Source organism: Balearica regulorum, chromosome 6 (genome assembly GCF_011004875.1).
Source record: "Balearica regulorum gibbericeps isolate bBalReg1 chromosome 6, bBalReg1.pri, whole genome shotgun sequence".
In the NCBI taxonomy this organism is placed as follows: Eukaryota; Metazoa; Chordata; class Aves; order Gruiformes; family Gruidae; genus Balearica; species Balearica regulorum.
The window spans coordinates 5,845,905-5,870,617 of NC_046189.1; the positions used below are offsets into that span (position 1 = coordinate 5,845,905).

General features: G+C 47.0%; 1 protein-coding gene and 1 long non-coding RNA gene across 2 annotated transcripts; one reads left to right on the plus strand and one right to left on the minus strand.

The window, feature by feature from the left end:
- Positions 1-256: 256 nt before the first annotated feature.
- On the plus strand, positions 257-19,137 carry LANCL1 (LanC like glutathione S-transferase 1). Its single transcript, XM_075756034.1, has 9 exons — positions 257-423; positions 683-800; positions 8,231-8,438; positions 12,393-12,528; positions 12,870-13,016; positions 14,992-15,174; positions 15,597-15,773; positions 16,056-16,128; positions 17,000-19,137. The coding sequence occupies exons 1-9, from the start codon at positions 340-342 to the stop codon at positions 17,074-17,076; spliced, it is 1,203 nt and encodes a 400-aa protein (XP_075612149.1). The 5' UTR covers positions 257-339; the 3' UTR covers positions 17,077-19,137.
- LOC142602315 (uncharacterized) lies at positions 15,767-24,713 on the minus strand. The gene is made up of 4 exons (XR_012836008.1): positions 22,860-24,713; positions 22,157-22,306; positions 21,896-21,987; positions 15,767-16,725 (listed from the first exon to the last, which is right to left on the minus strand). It is a non-coding gene; the product is annotated as an uncharacterized LOC142602315 (long non-coding RNA).

The following is a 24,713-nucleotide window of genomic DNA, read 5'->3' on the forward strand; positions in this document are numbered from 1 at the left end:
AAAGAAAAAAAAGGGGGGGGGGGGCCTAAACCTCACAGAGGGAGCTGCAAGGGGCCCTTAAGCGCTCCGTAAACCCTGCCGAAAAGAGCCTCTAAACGCCACGGAGCCTGCAAGCCCCTCAGAGCCAGCTGCAAGGGGCCTTTAACCGCCGCAGGGCTCCCGCTAAAGCCTCACAGAGCCCCTGAAGCCGTACAGCGCGGCCCGAACCACCGCCTCAGCGCGGAGGGCTGGGGGAAGGAGAGCAGCCGAGGCACTTACACCGACACCCGCTCCCTTCCGGGGCGGAGCGGGGGCGGATCGCGGCGGAGCGAAGCGAAGCGAAGCGGGCACGGCGGCACCATGATGGCGCAGCGGGCACTTCCTAATCCCTACGCGGACTACGACAAGTCCTTGGCCACCGGCTACTTTGACGCCGCCGGGAGGGTGAGTGGGGTGGGGGTGAGGCGGCCGGGCCGTCCCCGGGAAGGGCCCGCTCCCGCCCCGGCCGCCAAGCCAAGCTAGGCAGCCAGGAACCCAGCCTAGTCCTGAGGTACCCAAGGGTTTCCAGCAGAGACCTGTCAGGTTAAAAAACACCCGGTTCTCTGGTTGTGCCACCTCCAGGTACCTCCAGCTTACCAAAACCCCATCTGCCTGCTAGTGTTTCCTTCACGGTTTTTTTGTGGGGTTTTTTTTTTCTCCACAGCTGACCCCCGAATTCACGCAACGGCTGAATAACAAAATCAGGGAGCTACTCCAGCAGATGGAGAGGGGCCTCAAGTCTGCTGACCCGCAGGACTGCACCACGTACACTGGCTGGGCAGGTAGGGTCACTGGTGGGATCGGATGGAGCAGGAGCTCTCTGGAGCGGACTTCTAGGTCAGGCCAAGGCAGACCGTGGGTTTGTTTTGGCTAGTTGAATGATCACAGTAGATCCATGTCAAGAACGGTGCTTCTTCTGCATGCATCCATTAAAACAAGGGGCTGTCTTCCTCGGGACTCCCCATTTTTGGAGCAGGTTTCAAGCCGCAGAGGGAAGACTAGCGTTGCAGGGCAAGAGTGGGTCTTCTCTTGGTTAATAGTGCCAAATTTATACAACAGAGAAAGCCAGCGCCTGCTTGAGAGCAAACATGGGAGCCTTCAAAGGGACTGGCTCCAAATCTGGCCACGGTGACGAGTAAACCAATGTTCCACGGAACAGGCAGATGTACATGCTAGGTCATTTACCTGCAAGAAGTCCTTGCATGTGGCAGCGGTGAGCTTATGGCCTGAGATAATACCCATCTTTTGTGTTTGGGCTGAATTCTATCATATGACATTGATTGGCAGGTTGCTCCATTCCTGTTCCCCAGGTACTGCCTCTCCACTTAGCCAGGGGTAGTTCTGCTCCAGTACCTGCTAGAAGGAGCAGAAATGCAAATGTGAGTATAATGAAGGATGGAAGCCTTCCTCACACTAACTCTCATGTGCAAAGCTTCCAGGAGCTTCTTGTTCTCCTGTTCTGCATTTTCAACCTGGTTTTCCTTCCTCAGTAGTATGCCCTGCCTTCCCCTCCCTATTCCTACCCACTGGAGCCAGGGAGGACACACCTTTCTCTGCCGCCTCATCCTTGGCTGCTGCTGTGTGCTTTGTCAGCTTTCCTGCCTTGTGCACTGTGCCAGGCTCTAGGGAGGGATCCTGGGGTAGTTGCAATTAATCTCATGCTTGCTGCAAGATTTTTTGCCACTTTTTTTTTTTTGGCAATACGCTGCAATCCTAAATGGCGACTTTCTATATTATAATCTGGGTGTGGCTGGCTTGTGCTTGGATGCTATGAAACTTGATGCCAACAGTTTGCTTCGGAGAATGGCGTTCATTGTGTTGGTGCTAAACTAACGTTGCAGCTTGATGATAGCATTGCCAGAAATGCCTGCTTAAAAATTTTAGTAAGGTAGACAGGCACTGAGAGCACTCTAGAGCAGTTCATAAGAAATGCTAGGATGCCAGTATTAAATTCCAGCGTGGGAGAACATTAATTTCATCAGTTGCTGCCTGGCAGCACTCTGCTGTTGCTGCCTGTGAATTTATGCATTTTTTTGTTCAGTGCTGGCTGATTTCACCTTGGCAGACAGGTTCAGTCTCCCAGATTGTGTGACCCTGCTCTGAGGTTCCCTGAGATGAAAAGCACTCCATGCGTAAAGATGGTCTTAGTCACAAGGGTGCTACTTGGCATGATGGTAGAGTCTACCTCTGGCCAGAATAATTCAGGAGATAAAGCAGGCAGACAATTAGCTGATGTTAGGAATAGCCTGAAACTCTGCAGGGAGAAGGTAACCACCTTTCCCCAGAGACCATGTTCTCTTCCTTAGGGTGGCCTTAAGGAGCTTTGTGTTGGAAAGTGACTGCAGTTGTGCAACAGTGGTTGAGCGCGCTGGTATGATTTTGGCTCGTTTTTATTTGGAAGGGAGTTTCTCAAGAGGGAGTCTTCACTTTTGCTCCCAGGGATCACTCCTCATAAGGCACACGACGTTCTTGCCTTGGCTAACAAGATTAGAAAAAAACCCATGGACAGATTTCCTGCAGGTCACAGCCAGCAAAGTGAAGTTTGCAGATATTACACTGTATCTTTGTCACCCTCCCTTCTTTTCTAATTCTAGCTATATTAATTTATTCAGTGCTGGTTTCCCGAGACAAAATTAATTGGGCCGAGACAGCAGCTTTTTCCTGTAATTGCTTATGTAGAAAAGGCTTGTTGAGTATCTTCTCATGTAAATCATTGCCCAGCAGTCTGAAATCAACCCGCACTCTTGTGGCTGCTAATAAGAGATATTTGAAATGTGGCTCTCTCAGCGCAAACTCCGTGTGAAATGTAACATACTTGAGTGTACTACATTACACCCAGTAATACACAGCATATGCTAGTATTTTACTTTGGTGCCTGTTTCTTTCCCAACGCACTTGACAGAGCCCCGTTCCCCTGGCCTGCATTTGTGCCAGGGAAGCCACGGCATCTTGGCACGTGAGGTTGAAGCAGAGGGAGGGAAGGATGGACTTATATTTTCAGCTCAGAGGCTGTAAAAACACGCTTTGGATCAAGATTATCCAGCATACACGGCTGAATGCCCTCAAAAGACATTTGAATCAGCGTGTTACAGTTTCATTCAGCTCCCCATAGAGACCAGGGCCCTGCAGGCAGCACCCAGTACGTGCCTGGGTATAGACCAGACTCAGCTGTTGTGTTCTGTCTTGTAATCAGTTTAGCTAGACTGTTGCAAGAGCTTTTGTGGTCTTAATTTGTTTCACTGGTATCAAAGCATTGACTGAGGAAGGTAAATTGCCGTAAGCTAATTCTGAATCGGAAGCAGTTCAAATCCTGGCAGAAGTACAACTGCCTCATCCATTTTCAAATAGATTAGCATGAGGATGCCGAAGAGTACGTACATGTGCATTGGTATTTCTCATAGTGCTAGAGGCCTTGCTCCAAAGACTACCATGACTGGAAGCATAGATGATGGAATGGAAGGAGACTGACTTCACTCCTGTCACCTCTTAGCTGACTGCAGAAGCTAGGAGGCTCCTGAGTGCGGTGCTGGCTGGACTGTTGTGTCCTTCCAAGATGATGAGGTGATCTGCCACCTGAAACGGTACATAGGGGAGAGATTCCTCTCCTCTGCAGCGCCTTTGGAATTTGTTTCCCATGTGCACATCTTCTTTTCTAGCAACTTCATAGTTGTGGCTTTCAGAGCTGAAGGGCCTCTGAAATAGACCAGCGAGTCCAGCTGGCCTCCTCCACCCACAGCTCTTGGCTGGCCTGTTGGCAAGTGGAGGCGAGGAGCACGGCTGAGTTGTCTTCTGAAAGGGCTCTTCAAAAGACACACCAGGTGAAAGAAAAGCTGTTTAAGAATGGATGGAAATTCTGACTGTACCAGTTCAGGAAAGCTTCTGGAAAAACACCTTTCATTCACTTTAGTGCAATATCTCAGTTTTAACCTCAGAATCTAGAGAACTGTCATCTCCTTAAGAGAGTTCTGTTCAGAGAAACAGAAATCCTTAGCTAATCCCTACAGACTAAGAGGCAGTGAGGCTGCATTTGATGAGAGAGAATAGAGTGCCTTGTGTCGCTCACATAAATCACATTCCTGCCAAGTGCTTGGTGGGTATTTTTTGCAAAACATCCGTTCTTAGAGATAGTCAGTATTTGACTGGACAAGGCTCAGAGCAATGGGATGTAAATTTGAACTTAGCCTTACTTTCAGAGGGTTGGATCAGATCACGTCCACGAAGCCCTACTAACCTAACCTGTTGTAGGATTCTCTGATGGGGAAATGGTAGCTTTGGTTTGGTTTTGGTTTTTTTGGGGGAGGGGAACTTTTTACAAAAGAAGCTTTGTTGCCCAGGTTTTTAGGCTAGAGAAGCTAAGGCGTCCTGAGAAATGCCCCATGTCCCACAATGCTCTAGGAAGGCAAGCTGCAAGCTGTAGTAAAATGCACCTGCAGCTCCCCAGATAGTTCTGAATATGGGATGATACAGCCCTCCGGAAAACATGTCTCACTGTCCCATTCAGCATGGCTTTGGCGTGCATTTATGAGCACAAGATAACATCCCACGCATCTGCACCAGAGAAGATGCTTATTATCCTTTGAGCTGGGCAGTAAAGCTGTGCCACCCCCACTTCAACTTGTACCCCCTACCTGACTCATTAAAATGACAGGTTTCTCCCTAGAAACCATCAGGCTTCATGACTATGTGCAGAGATAGGTTTCCGCTTCTTCCCTCTGTGTTTGACATCCTGGTTTGAGGGTGCTGGCTGACTTACTTCCCTGGGTCAACACAAGATCTCTGAGCTCTTTATTACTGTAGATGGCAGGTTTGGAACTGGTCCAAATTAGGTCAAGAAATCTCCTTTTGTGGCAACCTAGTGTCCTTTGAGAAAGGACCATGTTGCAGCTCAGCTCCTGGTGGACAAGGAGGCATGTTCAAATAGTCTACCGGGCATCCCTGCTGGTGCTGTCAGGAAGGGGACTGCAGTGGAGCTGACACTGAGCAGCGCTTCCTCTTGCTTTTATCCACCGCATTCAGCATGAAAGGGAAACTTTGTCTCACTACTGCTGTTCTCCCACCAGCAGAACTGTTTGCAATGATAGTGCAATCCAACATAAAGAACAAGTCTAAACTTGCAGGGAAGTCAAGGCACAGCTTTACTTCTCTTTGATCATCAGAATGGTCATATGGATGAGAGATTCTTTCAGCCTGCTGCAGTACTTTAGCTCTTCAGCAAAAACTTTTCTGGTATCTCCAGTGATGTCTGTTCTCTTGAAATCAACGGTTGCTAAAGTCAGGGCCATCAGCACTAACAAACTGGTGCAGCTGGTGCAAACAATTCCATTTCCACTATGCACATTTTAAGTCTCCACCTCTGCCCCACTCAAAAGAAATCTGTAATGCAAAGTACTCCTCTGCATCTATAATACTGCTTGTACAGGATAGCAAGAGGAGAGATGTTGTTTACTGTCCTACTGAAGATGTTAAATAAACAGGCTTTGTGAGAGACGTGCAGGATTGATTTTTGCCTCCTGATTCCCTGCAGTGAGCAAGCATCGTGGGCATTAACACTCCAGTGTATTGGCTTCCTGCACACTAGGGATGGCAGTTTCAGTCATCGGAGCCCTGCTAAAGGATATGCTGTCAGTAGCACATGTGTTCCTGCACCATCAAGTGATGTCTGATGCATTCTCCATCACATGTGGCTATGCAGCAGGTCTTACACTGCAAGGAGCAAAAAAACTTTCAAGTCTGGAGAAACTACAGAGAAGAAGGTCCAGTAGTAACCAATAAACAGAACAAAGCCTGTACATCTTGGCAGTAGCAGGCCACAGGCAGCCACTACGTGGAAGTTCTGCTGGAAACAATCAGGAGTTTGAGGTCACAAAACCAGGTCATGTTTCCAGCTGGGACACTGAACACAGACCTCCAGGGCACACAGAAACAGATCAGATCCACTGCTTACCTAGCCCCATTTGACTGATGATGCCATGTTTGTATGGCACTTAAAGCATGCCAAACAAATGCCCAGTCAGTCAGGAAACCCTACCTTGTCACTTGGGGTGAGGAAGGAATTATTGGATAGGAGTGAGGCAGAGCTGTGGAGTAGCTTCTGCAGAACAACACTGCCTAGCTGAGCCAAGTTCAGTAGGTGGAAACTCTCATCTCCAAACTGCACTGCCTCTGAAATACGCTGCCTACATTTTGGCACACAGGTCAATACAGGATATTCCCCGCCCAGGTGACTGCATTTTGTATCCCTCTGCATAAATCTGTAAACATTGCCTCTTTGTGCATGGGCTTGTCCTCCTCTGCTGGGCTGGCCTTCCCTACTTTTGGGCTCACAGGTAGCCACAGAGCAAGCATCGGGCTGAAGGCACTGCGTTGTGCCCTTCTGATCAGCTTGGGAGTATGAATTCCTTGAGGAGCGAGTTGAAAAAATTAGCTTTAGATCCAATTTGTAAGGCCTTTGGGTTTTAAAGAAAAAGGAAAAATGAATGATTTGGTGAAGCAACTTATCCCTTCCATCCTTTTATATAGGTCAATGGTTTTTTGGAGTCTTTTCTAAAGACACTTGGGCCTGGGAGGAAAGGGGGCAAGAAATGTTTTAAAAGAGGAGAGACAAAGAAGTCAGAGGAAAACAATGCCAAGACATTGATTTTCTAAGAATTCAATCCTAGCGCTGGTCTTAGCATGGTAGTTATGTACGTAATTGGGGTGGTGTGATAGCAGTGGGAATAGAAGCTACTTACAAGGAAAAAGTTGTATATTAAAGCAGGTAAGTCAAGAGTGCAAGTTGTGCTCAAACAGCTGTCAGGCCTTTTAAACTCTAGAAGCTGTGCTAGGTGCTAAATAAATCAGAGTCACTTGACATTTGCTAGCTGGAAGAGGAGGGCTCCCCTTTAAAGAAGGGCTTCATATCCACATCCTTATAGACTTGAGTGATGGCACCGTGCATTTGAGCTCTCTCTGGAAATACTAACGCTGAACTGCTTAGAGAGAGGACAAGGTTATTAGCTTGAGCAGGAAATGGAAATTTGCCCTTAATATACATGTGGAATTGAATTATCTGTAGCACAAAGCTTTGGAGATTACCCACACAAAATGAGAAAACGATCTAAATTTAAAATTGTCCTCAGTACCATGGAAAGTAATTTTGCAGCCTTGCCCCCCATGCCTCACCTTACCACATCAAAATCTGCGGAGATGGGCTCTACTAACTTAGGCTTAAATGCAGGACCCAAGTCTTCTTAGATATGGTTACTGGTAAGGGGAGAAATAAGCTTTTCTATAAGCGATGTAGACTAGCAGTTTTCTTCACTGCATTTTTGAGGATGCCTTCCAGATCAGAAGGGTGGTTCAAGTGTGGCAGACCTTTCAGACACAGACTTATGGAGGACTCCTCAGTTACCTACTAAAAGCTTCAAGAGCTGGATGAAGATAGGGCAGATGGAGGCAAAGGACAGCAATTGATGTGACTTCTCAGTAGTGGAGTTGTTTCTGTAGCTAGCCAGCCCATTGAAAACCTCCAGGGAGGACAATGCAGCCTTTTCCAATGTTCCAGGTAGCTCTCTCTGTTTCAGACCAGGGCTGATCTCATCAGTGATGTGCTGCAGCAAACAGTCAGGCAGCCCTTTTGTAGGATGTCTTAAAGGTGCTGCTTCTTAGTGCTGATGACGTGTCCCTTTTTTAAAAACCCAATCTAAGCTAAGTGACCCAGCCCTTTACCTCCTGGCATGGGGAAAAAAATAATTGAAAGAGGCTAACAACTCAGCACTACTCTCCCACAAGTACCATCTTGCCCAATGATGATTTTTTTTTTTTCCCTCCACTGTTTTGTCAACAGTCCTAGCAGTCCTAGGTACACTTGATAGATTTAGGTGGGTTTGTCTAGGTCTCATCTTTTGCTCCTCGCTACTAAAATTGTATGTAACCTGTGTATCAGAAGCTCTGCTGTCCTCCAGGACCTCCTGGGTCAGACACTGCTGTTTGTCTTGACGTGCAGTCCACTCATGAGCAGCATTAGGTACAAGGAGGTCACAAAGCAGGAAAAGAAGCTGTGGATGCTGCAGCTATGGGTTATGCACCTGGATGTGCCTGAGAAGCCTGTCTAGCAGGCTCACACCTGAGATGAGGCTGAGGGCCAGGCTTTTCAGGTCGTTAAAACAGCCAGGGCACATAGCAGGAAGGGTAAACTTTTCTGGTGGGTGCAACCTTTATGTTCTTTTTGCAGGCATTGCTTTGCTGTATTTGCACCTGTATGATGTGTACGGAGATCCGGCCTACCTTCAGGTGGCCCAGGAGTATGCGAAGAAGAGCCTGAGCTGTCTGACAAGACGATCCATCACTTTCTTGTGTGGAGATGCCGGGCCCCTGGCAGTGGCTGCTGTCATCTACCACAAACTGCAGAACCAGAAGCAGTCAGAGGACTGCATCACTCGGTAAAACACTTGGTTATGTCTTTGCCTTAACGTTCCTCTTGCTCATAGAGGTGGTCTGGGCTTGTACTGGGCACTCTCCACCAAGCCTGAATATATTTTGTTGCAGTCTTTATGTGAAAGGTAATCCAGTAATTTAGCAAGGCAGCACAAACTCGTTCTGGCCTGGGGAAGGAGCTAGCTTAAGGACAAACAGGCTTATCTGGCAGCCTGCAGGCTGGGGAGCAAGGATATTGTTCAGCTGGTAGTGCCATCTTAAAAATAATTCAGATGAACACAGGAAGAAAAAAATGCCAAAATTAAAAAAAAAAATCCAGAAGGTGAGGTTTTGTATTTTTTCAGAACCCTTAAATTTAGCTTTACAGCCCCTTTGATGAAAAGGAGAAATGTGGCAGGATTATTAGATTCATTTTGTCACTCGTTTCCACTTGCTATTTGTTATTTGACTTTCACTTAAACCTAAGATTGACAGTATTCCTTGCAACTGCCGAATGCAGCTGGTTATGATTCATTTATTTCTATTTTCTGCCTTTCCTCAACTGTTTTTAAATGTATTTTTGTTGGGTACTTAAGAAAAGGACAAACAAGCAGTCCTGCAGTCAGATCAGCATGTGGCAGAGGAAGGATAAAAGTTAAGAATATGCAGTTGCAAGCTTTTCTTGCTTAAGGGAGATCGGTTTTGAGAAGGTGAGAAACAGCCCTGCAAAGAGTTTCTATTTACGCATGGTCAGCACAAAAAGAAGACGACACCCCTGGCACTTCAGAACAGCACTGAGTGCCCTTAAACAGCCATGAACAAGTGATGCATAATATCAATTAAAAAAACCATGGGTGGGAATCAGAGGTGCCTGTATGGTTTGGACACCAAGTTCCTGCTCCCTTAATTAAGAATAGCTTCTGGTTTATGTGAGTACGGTCAGAACCGTACAGGACAGAGGAAGAGGACAGAACTCTCTTCTTTATTCTTAAAATAATCTGTGGGTTAGGTTTTGCTTAATACTGTGTCAAAGTGGTGAATCTCACTATGATTAATATATTTGAGAACAAAAAGGGAACTAATCTGTCAAACCACTGGCCAGCTGTGGTCAATGCATAAGCCCCAAGTTGTGAAAAATCCCTAATTCACGCTTTCTTGCTGGAGCTCTCCCCTCCCCATATCCCTCCTGTTCTGCCTACAGTTTTGTGGCAGAACAGAAACTCGTGATTAATTCTGCACTGCCATCTAATGGCATAACAAAGGCAGAGCCTTGGAAAGTGGTTTCTTCATACATCTGAGAGAAGGAAAAAAGCAAACTGTGGCTTTCTCGAAGAAACAGTTATACTGTCCTTACTCTGCTGCCAATTCCCAGAGCAGTTAGCCTGACCATGCTACCTTTAAAAAGATAGTACTTCCTTGAGAAATAGCTCCCTTAATCAAAACTCTTAAGTGGATTTTGAGTATGCTGTTTAGTTACAGAATAGTTGCTACATTACGCAGTGAAAATGTACTTCTATTACAGCTGTGGAGAAGGAAGGCCTGTCTCCATTCTGTTCTCTGTCTCTTAAAGCACCTCATCTTTACAGAGCCCAAGGAGAGAATCCATCAGCCAGGTTTCACCTGCAGTGGAAGAGACAGAAGCTTGCTTTTTCTTAGCTCCTTGCTCTTGCCCAAATGAGTTCATGACCAACAAATGTGCTTTTATGCTCTGGAGAGACTAACATTTCAGGGTAGCCCATTTTCCAAGAGCCTGTGAAAATCTGAGCTGTGTTCCAAGGATCCTCTTTTCCCTGCCATCTCCCACTAATTCAGAGGGTCACAGGTTTGCTTTTAGAGGCAGTGGCGTACAAAAATCCCCTCTTGCTCTGCAGCTGCCTCACTTTCCCTCTGTCCAGAAACTACTGATTTTTGACAGTTGAGGTAATAGGCTGATACGTGAGCAGGGCTGGCTCTTCCTTTCAGGGACCCCCTCCCAACCAAGAGAAGCATTCTGCGTGCCATCAGTCCAGCAACTTCCCAGGCATCTCTTGCTGCGCGCATGCCATGCAGCCCTGCCCCACATTTCAAAAACAACAGAAACCACTGGCAGGCTTCCTCCTCTGATTATCCTGGCTGGGAAAACAGCTAGAGATAAAAGCAGTAATGCATAAGGAGCAAGAGTAGTAGCTGCAGCTGGTTCAGATTTCCCCACGAGAAGATTTCACATCCAGACCTCAGAAAATCCCTACTGTGGCTATTACTGTTTATCCACCCATCCATTCCTTCTATTGCACCTGACGTTTCAGAGCTGAATGACATCACCAGCCAGCATCTCTTCTGGCCAGCCTGGTGCTGGGCAGAGTCCATCTGTCAAAACACTGTTTTCCTCCTTGGAAACCCTCCTCTTCATCTGCTTTCCTTGGACTTGGGGACGGGGGACATGAGGAAGCAACAGGGCTTTCCTTGCAGCCCATGCAGCTGAGAGAGGGACCCCTCCTTACTCCTAGTCTTGGGTGTAAAGTCTGTCTCTTGGGTTTAATCTGTGAGAAATCTCCCCCATGAAGCCATGCACATCTCAAGCGCTATGTGAGGAGACGGGGCTAATCCACCTTGAGACACTGCTCTCTCTCCTTCAATGTCCCAGCTCACTTAGAGTCCAGTACCAAGGGAGAGTTTCCTGCCATGGGAGGTCACAGTCAGGCATCTTCTCTGTGCTCCAAGGGTACTCCGGACATTTGGTTGCTTGTTTTCTTTGCAACACATTGTTCTGCGCAGGAGCAAAGGCTGCCAAGGCACCTTTTCTGCTCCTCATGCTGCTGTGACAGGGAAGCCCTGCACACACACAGCTCTCCTGGCTGGTTTCTTAGCCCTCTCCCTGTTGCAGCCACAGCAGAAAGCAGCTGAGAGAACGGCCATGAAGCCACTTATGCTGCTATTTTAAAAGTGATGGCATTTTTCAGATTGCTGTCTTAGGGGTGAACAGAAAAAACAGTCACATCTCTGCCTGCTGCTCTGACAGGGAAGGACATCCAGCCTTGTTGGAACTGTGATGAGAGGCAAAACAAAGGAAAAATTGCGTAGAGAGTGAATTGGGCTACAAAGCACCAGTGTGAAGAGCTGTCAGTCTCTGTTAGCACTACAGGAATAGCACCAACTTTGCAACATGATAATAGAAAAATGGCAAAGAAAGTATCCAACTCCAGCAGAGCTCTCGCTCCGCACTTGTGTGCTAAAGCCTGGTGCCAGTCAGGCAGTCCTCAGCGTGGGGTTGCACCACAAGCAGCCCACAGCACTCCCACTGCCAAGCTGTCCTCACTACTGCTCAACTCTCCCTAGAAGAGGATTTCTTACATGTGCTGCAGAGGCTTGATGTTAAACAACATTTCCAGCTACTTCTCCCTGCCTCTTACCTAGATTTTTAGCTCATGGAGGCACCTCTTTTTCCACTGACAGTGCAGCCCTGGCCACTTGCAGGCATGGAGGGAAAGGAGCTTTTCTATCAGGACTTCTGAGCTTAAGGCATGACATTTTTTCCACATACCAGCAGCACTAGTTTAACTTTGTAGCATTCCTTAGCAACTAAATTAAACAGATATCAGTTTAGTTTGAAAATAGTCATTTTTGGCAGAGGGTCTGCCTTGCCAACAGCATCACAGGGAGGTAGTGGTGGGCAGCCAGCAACTTTTTGCTGACCATTTCCTATAGCCCAGGTGTCCCCACAAGTAGCTTTCCTAGAGCTAGTGCTCTAAAAAACAAGCACATAGCACAGCAGCACTGTAAAGAGCTGAGCAGACTAAAGCAATAACCAAAACAGAAAGCAGAGGGAAGAAGGGATTCTGCACCTTGCATAGCTGGAAGGCTGAGACCCAAAGACTGGTATGACATCCCCTAGGGCACAGGCAGCATGAAGGAACAAACATGTTTTTGAGGTCCAGTCTCACTACTTGGTTATCTGGCATTGAGTGTCCTCTGATCTCCCCCATGTGAATTTTTCTTTGTAGTTTGCTCCATCTACACAAGCTTGACCCACGAGTGCCAGATGAACTGCTGTACGGGCGCATGGGCTATCTCTATGCACTGATATTTGTGAACAAGCACTTTGGAGAGGAGAAGATCCCTCAAAGTCACATTCAGCAGGTATTGTGGCTTCTGCTGCTTTGTTAGCTGTCTCTTCCCACACAGCTCATATTTGGGCAGGTAAATATCAATGCTAGATGTAGAGGACTCTGGCAACAAGGGAGAAACCACATCACAGTAACCCTGCTGTTCTTCTTCCAAAGGGGCAAAGCACCACATGCTCCTACACTATCCATATAAATCTATAGGCAGTACTGAATTGGCATACATTTTGCTCCCTCACCCACACTCTTCCCCCTGCTTGAGCAGAAAACACAACTCTCTTGTTCTGTGCCAAGATACTCACTGTGCTTGTCCAAGACAGCAACATTTCCCTCACTGGCATCTGTTCCCATCCACAGGTCTGCGAAGCTGTTGTAGCCTCAGGAGAAAGCTTGGCCAAAAGGAGGAACTTTACAGCAAAGAGCCCACTGATGTATGAGTGGTACCAGGAGTACTATGTAGGGGCGGCCCATGGTTTGGCTGGGATTTACTACTACCTCATGCAGGTAAGAGGCACTGGAGGGGAGGGGCCATTAGCAGCTGTTTCACCTTTCTTTGAACAAGGAGGCACATTTGAATTGGCTCTTGGTGATATCAAACTAGGTAAGATCCCTTGTCTGATGGGCTTACTCCTGGGTTTGATCACACATTCCCACTTCAAAAGGTTTTCTCTAAATCTGTGAGATTGAATTTCCCACCTCCATGGTGATCACTAGGGAAATGCAGCCTGCATTATACCAGCAGTTTCACATAATGAAGCCCTGCAGGTCATCTGGGTCTGAGCTTCCTCCTCTTGTGTTAATTGTTTATAAAGTATTCGAATTTGTTGGTGCTTGTGGGCTTCCTGCATTTTTTTTTTTTTTTTGAGGTGGTTACTTGGAGCAATCCTAGATTGTTACAGAATGAGAATCTCTGTAAGAAAAGCGTGGTGAAAGAGATTGTGTTCATAGTAGGAAATGCCTTTGTTTCCAAATCAGGGCCTATATCTAAATGTTAAAGAAGTGAGACTTTTTACTTAGATAAAGAAGCTGAATTCTATAGTGCCTGAAGCAGACAGGGCAAGACAAGAGGTTGGGAGCTGTAGTGCCCCTTTGCTTTGTTGCTGTCTTTCTCACAGTTTTGCACAACTCACTGGAACTCTGGGAATCTTTGCTTCCCTGGCTGTGAAATGAGGTTGATGATTCCCCTATATGGGTCACTTTATGCATAAATTTACAGTGCTTAAGCTCTTAGAAAAATAACAGCAATAAATAACATTGCATTTTCAAAGCATTAAGGGCACCCACTGAGCAACACAAATTATTTTAACATAGCAAAAGTCATAGAAGTAGGTGATATCTTTTATTAGACCCAACTCTCATAGCAGGTGGAAAAAAAGCCACCAGGTTTCAAGTATTTGTAGCTTTCCCTCAGCAGCCTCAAAGTTCAAGCCCATACAGGATAAGTGGAGTTCCTTTGAATATAACCCTCTTAGGTGACTCAGAGAGGAAGGGGTGGTTAGTGGTTTTTAAGCAGAAGGAGATTTGGCAAAAGGAGGATGCGAAGTGATTATTGTCCAGAAGTATGGAATGTCAGTTGGGAGCAGGGGAGACAGCAACGTGCTGTGAACCCAGATTTGCACCGAGTCCCTGAGCTTGTTCCCAGGCTGATGTTTTAAAGAATTTTAAGTGTAAATCTCCCATAAAATACTGCATGGGCTTCGTGCTTCTCTGCCGTATGAAGTACGAGGAGCCTGGATCAGCCAAGCATGATGCACAAAAAAGCCTTGGGGGAAGCAAACAAGGGAAATAGGGAGAGGAGAACATTGGACTTTTCTCTCTAATGGTTTTACAGCACAAGTATTGATTTTTAATTTTTAAGTTATCAACCTGGAAACAGTGTGATCCTTAGATGAGAGTGCTCATTGCAGTCTGCCATGAGAAGTCAGAACAGCACAGATTTCATGTGGGGCAGTGTCATTGGAAGAGGACACTCCCTTGTTTCTGTCTGAGGTCAGCAGTGAAGTCACCCCCTTGCAATTACCCAGAAACATCTGTGAAAATGCGTCATCACAGCCCACTAGCTAGGCTGGCCCAGCAGCTCAGAGCTGAGATGATCTAGGTGCTAGAAATCATTCCTGGTATTCATCCTTAATACTGTTTTTGTACATTTTATCTCTTTATTCCAGCTCTGGGTACCTGAAACTATTCCCACTCATCTTCAAGAAAAGCAGCAGGCTGGGTGACACGCTAGGGGCAGCCTTTGTTTCTGGGGATGCCAGGGTGTGACTGGAAATAAGTCCCTGCGGAAGGGCAGAGCAGCCTGGGGACAAGTGGGTATTTGTGGTGTGTAAAAGCCTGGACCAAAGAAATTACTTGATTTGCAAGGAGCAAGAGGGAACATGGCCACAGTTGGCTTTGTTTCTGCCTTTCAGGTAGATCTTGGGCTTCTTAGGGAGAGATAGAATGGTAATTCTCCCTGATGTAATGCTTTCTCTCTCAGCCCGGCCTTGGAGTGAGCCAAGTAAAACTGCACAACACAGTCAAACCCAGCGTGGACTACGTCTGCCAGCTCAAGTTCCCATCTGGTAATTACCCTCCATGCATCGATGACACCAGAGACCTACTCGTCCACTGGTGCCATGGGGCACCAGGCGTTATCTACATGCTTGTCCAGGCCTACAAGGTACCAGAAATCTTGCAAAGGCATTTTGGCGACCCCTAAATGTGGAACTTCATCATGGAGAAGACTCTGTTGAGATTCCCCCCTGCCTGAGAGTAGGATGGCTTGTTAAATCACCCCACAGGGACCACTGACAGAAACAGAAATCAGTCTTTTAAAAAATTATTTCTGAAAATATCCATCAGCTGTGTGGGGTATCCTGCTGCAGGTGACTGACGATGACAACTAGTTGTGTGCAAAGTAATGGTCACATAGTCCTGTTCATCGTATCAAAACCAATCTCCTTTAAAGTAGACGGCAAAGTCACAGCATTAAGGCTTCAGTAGGAGAAAAAGCAATTAACCCAAGCCTCCCCACTCTGGCAGGGATGCTCTTTGTGTGGAGGAAACTGCCTTGGCAAGAGAGAATATTTCTTTTGTCTGCAGGTCTTTGGGGAACAGCAGTACCTAAATGATGCGCTGCAGTGTGCAGAAGTGATCTGGCAGTATGGATTACTGAAGAAAGGCTATGGGCTATGCCACGGGACAGCCGGCAATGCTTACGGCTTCCTAGCACTGTACAACCTCACTCAGAACATGAAATACCTGTACAGGGCCTGCAAGGTGAGAGCCTGGGTAAGGAAGGGGGAGGGGATTATTCAATTCTTTTATGTCAGCACCTTTGCCTTTGAAACCTAATTTCTAGTGTGGCAGAGATACTGCTAGATCTGAGCAGCTCCACCAGAATAGTCCTTCAGCAGCGCAGTCACCGTCTGACAGCCTGTACAGAAGGAATATCCTGCAGAAGCCTTGCTCTGGAAGGGATAACATGAGGATGAGGGCGGTGAGTTTTTTAAGATCTGTCTTTAAGAAAACTTGAACACTTTTTTCTTCCTCTTTCTTCAGTTTGCAGAGTGGTGTTTAAGCTATGGCCAGCATGGGTGCCGGACTCCAGACACGCCATTCTCTCTCTTTGAAGGTAACCTCCATCTCTATGCTTGTGTTTTGCTCCTGGATCTGGGCCAGTCCAGCACCAAGGAAAACCAAACACATACTCCACTGAAATCTTTGCAAAATTCAGTGTAGAGAATGGGAGGGAAATTGTATTCACTGGTTTTACCCTTTCTCAGAAGCAGTCTTGTAGCACAGGCTAATGTCTCAGCTGGAGCATCTGGTCCTCTCAGGCCTCCTGCACAGATTCTGCATGCAGGTCTCAAGGGGAATTCTTTAATGGTTACAAGCCAAAGTCTACCTTACAGTAATTTGTAGCCTGGCTTCTCAGTCAGTTTCTTTTCTGTGCATTTTTAAGGATTAAAGTCCTTCATGGGCTTTCCAGTTCCATTCCAAAGGTGAGGAACTAATGGGGCTGCTTTTGTAGGCCTTGTCAGCTCCTCTGGCACTTTGTCCCCCAAAATCTGCCATCAGCAGGTACTGCTGAAAGAGCCAGTTCCTCAGCTAACGTACATCTCCTTAGCTTTGCTGCAGAGCAAGGAACAAGGGCAGCTACATCAGGGAGGACCTGAGGCAGCAATGTCACAGGGTCTGAAGTTTTGCAAAGATACTCAGATTGTTAAACCTGTGGACAGAAAAAGCAGAAGGGAGTGAGGGGGGGAAGACCCATCATGTTTTCCCAGGTGCTTTTCAACATCTGATTAACTTCAAAATGCTTTCCCCACTGAAGTACCTAAGTTGTTTGGGAAACCTGGGTTCAGACCTTGGAAGTTTTAGGTCCTTCTGAAAACATTTTCCTTTCTTCTGTCTTCATGACTCATTCACCCCCTGGATAATTGATAAAATGGGCGCCCAAAGGGAATCTTTCTCTGAAGCACATTGTATTTTCTTATCCTCAGGAATGGCTGGAACAATTTACTTTCTTGCTGACCTGCTGGTGCCAACCAAGGCCAAGTTCCCCGCATTTGAACTCTAAATCTGAGCTTGGCAGTTTCCTGCCTGAATCTTTCCACACTTGGAAAAGCAGTTCGAAGCTGCTTTCTCCTTCTTCCAAACTCGTCATTGTTCACCTAACTGAATGTAAATCCATCCTCCTGAGGGCGTGCTGAGTTCTCTAATATTTCTAGTCATCTTGTTGCATTGTTTCAATTTAAAAGACATAATGCAGATTTTGTTGGTGTCTCTTAAAAATGCAGGGCTGCAGCCGGGAGCAGGGAGAAAACGTACAGTATTTTGTTGGCTATAGAATTTTGCTATTTTCTGTATCCCATTTCCTAGGAAAAAGTTTTCTATTGAATGTAACTTTGGCCATTTAATTTTATTTTTTTGTGCTGACAAATAGTTGCAGGAATTTAGTTCCCTTTGGAAGACAAAAGATGAAAAACTGAGACTATTGCCCTGTAAGTTGCTTTTAAGTATTTTCTTTCTGAGCACCCAGGGAGGAGGCAGTTCAGTAGCTGGGCTGCTCTGCATGAAGTGAGCGTGATGGACTGTGGAGTCTTTATATGTGGGGTTTTTTTGATGACAGATAGCAAGTGGGACAGCTGGAACTGAAATGCCAAAGCCTTGTCCTGAATTGCCACCTGTCTGCTTTAAAGGCAAAAGCTATAAAGCTATATACAGCTCTTTTGTGCCTTTTTTTTTTCCCCAGTGACAAATAATCCACCAGCTTTTGTGCTTATTTACTATCTTATGCTAAACCTTGCAAAAGTCCAGTGATGATCTAATGGAAAACTCCAATCTAAATGTGAGCTAAGCATGCTTGCTAGGGCAGTCTCTTCTGTTTAGCTTTGAAAGTTTATTTTGCAGTCTTTATTTTAAATTGTGTATGAATATTACAGGTGTTACGTGGTGCCAAGCTCACCAGCAGCAGCATGGGAAAAGAAATGTATTCCACTGAGTTCTGTCAGTGTTTAACCTATTACCTGTAGAGCTGTTGTTTACATGCTTTATAAGCTTTCCTGAACCTGGATAATTTGAGTCAAGTGTTTGCCTTGTTACTGCTTGTTGTAGTTTGATATGCAACCACACATTGACCCAACTGGAAAACTTGCCCTAGGTTAAATAGCTTTGACCTGTCAAGCAGACCAGATACTTGCAAGGGGTAATTCTGCTTTTCCATCCTTAGCTGATGCTACACTAATTTACAGCAATTAGGGACCTGACCCTGTAAAATACTTTAGCACTGAGCATGAGCTGAACATGGAGCGCAGTAAAAGTTACTGATGCAGCCATACCACTTTGTGCTGTTTGAGGGCAGCTCCTCAGCCTGCACAAGAGTGGACATGGCTTTTGATCTTTTAAGGCCCCAGTTGCTGAGTGCCTCAGGCCACCTAAGAGCAGGCAAGCAGCTGCAGGGCAGCGCAGGCAACCTCCAAGCTGGCACGCTCCTGCACCAGTGATGGTGAAGCAGGAGGACCAGACCTGACATACTAACACAGCTAGCTCACATGTGCCTGGACACAAGATAACCTAGCCCCAGCAGCTTAGGCTGACCCTGAAGAACCTCCTGGATGGGCTGCTCCAGCAAAGAGCAGAAACCATTCCTGGAAGGCTGCCTGTTTCTCAAAGCCCAGCCTCCTGCTGCCATCATATGTTTCTGGAGATCCATCAAGAGACAGGCTGAAGTGCAGAGAAGCTCATCAGCTCTGGGCTGGGCATCCCTGTCAGAAGCCTCAAGCTCATGCAGACTCAGCAGGGGTCATCCCCTATCATTCACAGGGCCTAAACAACAGTGGGAGGCGACTGGAAAGGAGGAAGCACAGCCTTGAGAGCAGGATTTGGCTAGTCAAACAGCTTGGGGGTGTGATCCTGTAGTACATGAGTCCTGCTGTAAGTTACCTCCCAGCTTGGCTGGTGCAATGGCAGTGCAGGACACTGCTCTGAGCCTGGGTTTCTCCTGGGCACTGTTTCTGTAAAGGAGATGGTTCGTGCAGCCTGGTGTTGTGGCAGCATCATGTCCCAGGGTTTGGGGACCGTCAGGGCCTGGTGTACAACTGCTGAGTGGAGCACTGTTGAATAAAAATGCTGAAACAAACAAGCTTCGGGTTATTTTTAGCCCCACTTCATGACCAGGATTCACGTCTGAAGAGATAAAAGATATGCCACAACAGCCACTCTGGTGGCTCCTGGAGGCTCATTGGCCTCCCACCCAGCCTGAGTGCATTGAGTATTTCACATTTTTCCCTATCTCCAATCCATCCAGTCCAGTCCTGTGCTTTCCCTCACAGGCTGTCCTTTTCTCCCAGGACATCCTTCTGCAGTGCTGTCTCAGTCCAAGGCTGCGTCCTCCCTGCTATAGCTTCCATTGGAGACCACAGTCCTGCAGGTTAGTCTGAATTGCACCAAAACGTGCCTGTATGCAGCGCTAGCCACCAGGAAGAGGATGTGTATCCTCCCAAAAAAGCACCTTCCTGCCCAGTGGAAGGAAGAACATGTTGCCTCAGAGAGGGTATGACTATCCACCACAGTCTGGCTTTAAGACCAGACTATCAGGAATGGTATGGATAAAGGTGATCCTGCCCTCCAGAACAAGCATAAATTAGGCTGCTTGAGGTCCTGTACAGCCTGATTTTCCACAATTTCCATTTCTGTTAAGGTTTGTGATAAAGCTTTTCAGGGAGAGGGTCCAGCAATGAGGATGGGAAAGCAGCGTAGCGCAGTTTCTCTGGTTGCCCACCCTTCCTTATACAGGGGTGTGTGCTGCCTGCTCACTTCCCCATCTTTGTGCCACGCAGAGGGAGCTGGAGCAAGACAAAGCCTGGAACAGCAGTAGTTTCATGTTTTCCACGAGCTACCTTAGAGGGAGTTCATCAGAAGTGTAGACATTTAACATTTAGTTCTTGGTGATGGTTATGTTTGTCCATTGCAGTGTTGTTTTAAAAATCAAGTGCCTTATACTGACAAATAAGAAATCTCTTTAGCTACACCCAAGAAACCTGAACTGAAGGCCAGTGCCCAGACCAGGAAATCTAAACCCCAAGAGTTACAACACATAATGTTACAAAGTCTGTGAAGACAAAATCCAACAGAGCAGGAGGCAGCAGATCTGCCCAAGACAAGCACCCGAGGAAACACGCAGGAGCCTAGCTAGGCTTGCCCCTGCCTGGGGAGCTGGCCTGGGAACAGCACTTGCTGAAGCACGGGTGGAGGTGACCTGTGTGTCCCCAGCAGGTGGCAATGCAGCCTGACAGCAGCAGCCTTCGCCCTCCGCTGCTCAATCCAACCTTGAGAGAGCTGGGATGCAGCTCTTGGGTAGCCCTGGGAAAGTCGCTCAAACCAAAAAGCCCACACAGATGAGATTGTATTTGTGGGATGACGAAGAAATGTGGAAGCCCTTCAGAAGCGCATGGCTTCTAAATGAGTCATACACACCCTCAAAAAACCCAAACAAACAAACAAGCACATCTTTCCCAATCCTGCCTGAAGCTGCCCAAGCTCCTCCACGAGCCCCCACAGGCAGGACAACTCTTGGTGCTCTTCAGCCACACAGGCAGGCTTTCAAGGAAATGCTCCACACGTTGGGTGAAAACACCTTATGCCTCCTCACATCAGTTTTACAGACTTGGCACAAATTCTTCCACCAACTGCTCCCAACTCCCAGGAACTACAGAGCCAACAACCCCCATGCCCACAGGCTGCCCTTGGCTCCGTGAAGTCTCCTGCACTGAACATGCCCCCCCCCCCCCCGAACCCCCTATGGTTTGGGAACATCCCAAAAGGGCGAGAGCATCACGAAAACCTGGCTGGTCACATGTGTAAAGGTGCCAAGGCTCACCACTGAGATATTTTGATGTCCAGGGCAAAAACAAGCCTAGGGAGGGCTGAAATGGCTCCTGCAAATGGGCTTGCAGTGCTGTCTCCATTGAAACATGCCTGTCAGCAAGGTCAATCTCAGGAGTTTTCAGGCACCCCCTCGTTTCTGCCACACGTGGGGACAGAGGAGGACAAGGCAGGGGACTGGGCCCCATGGAGTGAGGGTTTTCAGGCCAGGGGTTTTTTCCCCTGGTTTTTCAGGGGGATCCCTGTGCACAGCGGGTGTGCAGTGTTAGCATCCAAACCTCACTCTCAACCCAGCAGAGGCAGATAACTAAGCTTAGGCCAACAGACTCAACCCCCCAAATTCGGTGTCTTAGCTAGTGTGGATGGATACTGCAGCATCTTTATAGCTGGGCCTTTCAACTTACCCAGCACAGCTCTTTAACCTTGGCCAAAGTGGTAAGCATGGATTTCCAGATCATAGCTGGAACTGAGAGGTTTGCTTCATTGACTCTTCTCCCTGAATCAATCAATCAACACAGCTTATACCTTCTGCTTGACTTTGTGACCTGGTTTGTTGGGTTTTTTTCCCTCCTTACCTTTGCTTTTCTCAATGGTGGTAATGTTCTGGAAAAATAGTTTATGTGGGCCAGATCTGGAGCTGCGTAAAGCCCATGGAATTAAGCTGATTTAGAGCAGTTTAAGACCCAGCCCTTCAGCAACAGCTGAATGTAGGAGTCAGAGGGAGTTTAATGAGCTTTGAACAGTTGATCAAATTTCAGGCCTAGCTAATAAACCTGTTTGTGCCTGACCTTAACAGCAAGTCTTGGTATATTAATTAAAGGATCCCAGCAAGATCTGACAGGTAGTTTTTTGTTGTTTGTGGGGTGGTTGGTATTTTGTGTTGTTTTTTTTTTTTCTTTCTTTCGAAAAGAAAGCACAAAAACTCTTCTATCATTCAGGATGTCCCTCATCAAATATCCCCTTACTACAAGCTGGAAACAGACACAACACTACTCTAACACAAAGATATTTACATCCCTCCTGTACCCCCTGTCTTTGCCAACGATTACAAAATATCACTTCATATCAACTGGGCTTCAGAGAGCTCCTTCCAGGCTCAGGGCTGCTGCGTCCGCAAAAAAAATGACATTGCTTGACTTGGGTGGTGCTTTGCAAGCCCAGAGAGATGAGGGGCTCACTGTGCCAATGGCTGTGCTGGCACTACTGCGAACGTGGCGTTTGGTGTCTGGGGATGAGCATCGCCCACCATCGTGGTACCACCCCATTGGCACAACTGACCTTTGAAAACAGAAGATGAGCACAAAGATCTCTGCATGCCTGAGCGGGTGCAATGCATGGCTGCTGCGAGACCCGAAGACTACCATCACATCTTTGCATCCTGCAAGATTTTTGCTGTTTCAGAATCAAAACCACTACTTCAAAAGCTGTTGGGGAAAAGCAGAACAAAACAGCTCTCAATACAGCTGCTGATTTGAGACAGAGCCTGCTTTTGCCTCTCCCACAAAGCTTTTATTCTCAAATGGGGCTCAAGCCAGCTTTCGCCCTCATGGTGGTCCCTGCTGTTTTCTCCTGCAGCAGAGCTGCCTGAAAACGCTTCTGGTTTACCTCTCCCCACCTCACTCTCACTTGTTTCTGTCTCCATGCTGCCCCTTTTGGGGAAGAAGGGCAGTGGCTTCAACTCTGGATCATTTCACAAATCCAGTTCACAGAATCACAGCAAGGGGAAGGCAAAATGCAGCGTGGGAGGAAAGCAAAACCAGCTTAGCACAAGGAAACCTGCACCCTCCTTGGTGCTCATGAGGAAGAAGCATTTGAGCACAGCTGAGGACCACCCAAGAACATCATTATCCCCAACATTTGGGCAATCTAGATGCTAAGAGTTGACAGCAGAAAGGGGAGAAGAGGAATAAATCTTTTTTCATGTAGTCCTCAACAAGAGCCATTTTATTTTGCCACCCCTTGTGTTGGACAGCATACCTTGCAGCCACTCTTCATCCTCAGACACCATGCATCCCCTCCCACTTGCCCCACAGGATGAAAGATAGAAAATTTGGCCAAAAAGTACAATAGATCCTGAAATGAAGGGCCACCCTTGGAGCCTGTGGGTGACAGGAGACTGGTCTGCTACCTCTGCAGTGAGGAAGACAGCCAGGGATGGAGACAGCACAGAGATGGCACTAAAAACAACCTTGAAAGCCTTAAGGGAAAAGAGAACACAGCTGTGGGGAACCATTTAATTCCATCTCCTCATGGCTGGGGAATTTCTCACTGGCAGGACACATGTCAGGCAGTCCTTGTGCAAAGCTCGTTTTGTGGCCATTGCAGTTTGCTGCAGCATTTGCAGTGATCTCAGGCAGTAATCAAATCCACCAGTAGGGCTTTGCTGTCCATAAATCCCATTGGAGCCAGGCCCATAAATAGTTACACTGTAGTATGCAGCTACATAGAGGGCAGGAGCAAGTGTTCCACATAACGGCTGTTGGCTCTAATCAGATTAATTGAGGAGTCAATCATATTTCCACCATTTGGCCAAGTTTTATTATAGCTACCCCTCCTTAGGGATACCTCTCACTGGTGAAGGGGAGACCACAGTACTGCCAAACAGGTTGCTTGCAGGGGAGACCCAAAGCACCCCTTAGTTGCAGGTGTTTCCCCCATTCCCAGATGCTTTTTTGGAGCTGTTTTGTAGCACTTTGCTCTGCCACTGAGGTGCTGCTCCTCCATACTGACACTCCCAGTAGCAGATAGGAAAGGATCAATCACATTTTACATGCGGCTGAAAAAAATAGGAGGGAGAGAGACCTCAGAAGTCTGAGAGACTCTGAGAGGGGCACCATAAAACACAAACTTTCAGTAAGAGCATATCCTACATCCAGGGTTACCCTTGTTAGGAATTTATAGCTCATTTATCACTGTGGGAAAGAGGACAAACCCCACCTGGGTGGTAGCTACAGTGGCTTGCAGCTAGGTGAAAGCCACACCAGGATACAGCACGGCAGTTCCCAGAATAGGGCTCGCCACCCCACCAGACTGCAGTGCTTAGTATTTACAAGCCTGACAAATTCATCTGCAAGAAGCTGGGCGCTGGACCAGAAGTGGGAAGTTGCCAGTGGAAGCGTTTGGGAATCCCTGGTGGTTCATCACCACAGAGGATAAACTCCAAGGTGTTTATACCACCCAAAGCTGGGAAATACCCTGTTCCAGCAGGGCTGACTCCATGCTTTACAAACATACGGAGGAGACAGAGCCTGATGTAGGGATTCCAAATGAGTACAAACGTCCTCAGGTTTTGGGAGCACACAGGCCCTTTTTAAAACAGGACAATCATCTTCCATTATCTTTCCCCCTCTCATTATCTTCACAATACCAGTAGTTCCAACTCCCTGGTTTTCATCAGCAATAATCTCATTCATTCACTCCAATAACCACTTAGCCTTCCACTGAACAGTCTGTGCATTCAAGTGTTGAATTACTGCCTTGCAAATCCAACGAGCACTGATATTAGTACTTACTTCCCATACCCCTGATTTGTGACAGGCAATATCAGCAATGGGGAAATAAAGAGATATTCTCTGTAACAAGAGAAAAATGGCCCAATATCCTTTCCTTGCTTTTCTTATTTGAAGATTTAAATGGGATATGTGCTTTATAATAAGAGGGCCTGATTTAGGACTCTTCCCAGTTTCAATTTTCACAAAACCTATGGTAAGGTGATCACCTTCCTACACTTCTGTCCTCCTTTCTATTTAGGTTGCAATAGTCCAAGAGAGTCAGAAATATCACTGGGAGAATACAGAAATATGGACAAGCCAGGCAAATCCTTAAGCCTCA

Bases quoted from the DNA above. Each gene is read 5' to 3' on its own strand.
- LANCL1 (XM_075756034.1), top strand. From the start codon at position 340: ATGATGGCGCAGCGGGCACTTCCTAATCCCTACGCGGACTACGACAAG. The intron at 424-682 runs GTGAGTGGGGTG...TTTTCTCCACAG, and splicing joins ACTTTGACGCCGCCGGGAGG to CTGACCCCCGAATTCACGCA. The intron at 15,175-15,596 runs GTACCAGAAATC...TTTTGTCTGCAG, and splicing joins TGCTTGTCCAGGCCTACAAG to GTCTTTGGGGAACAGCAGTA.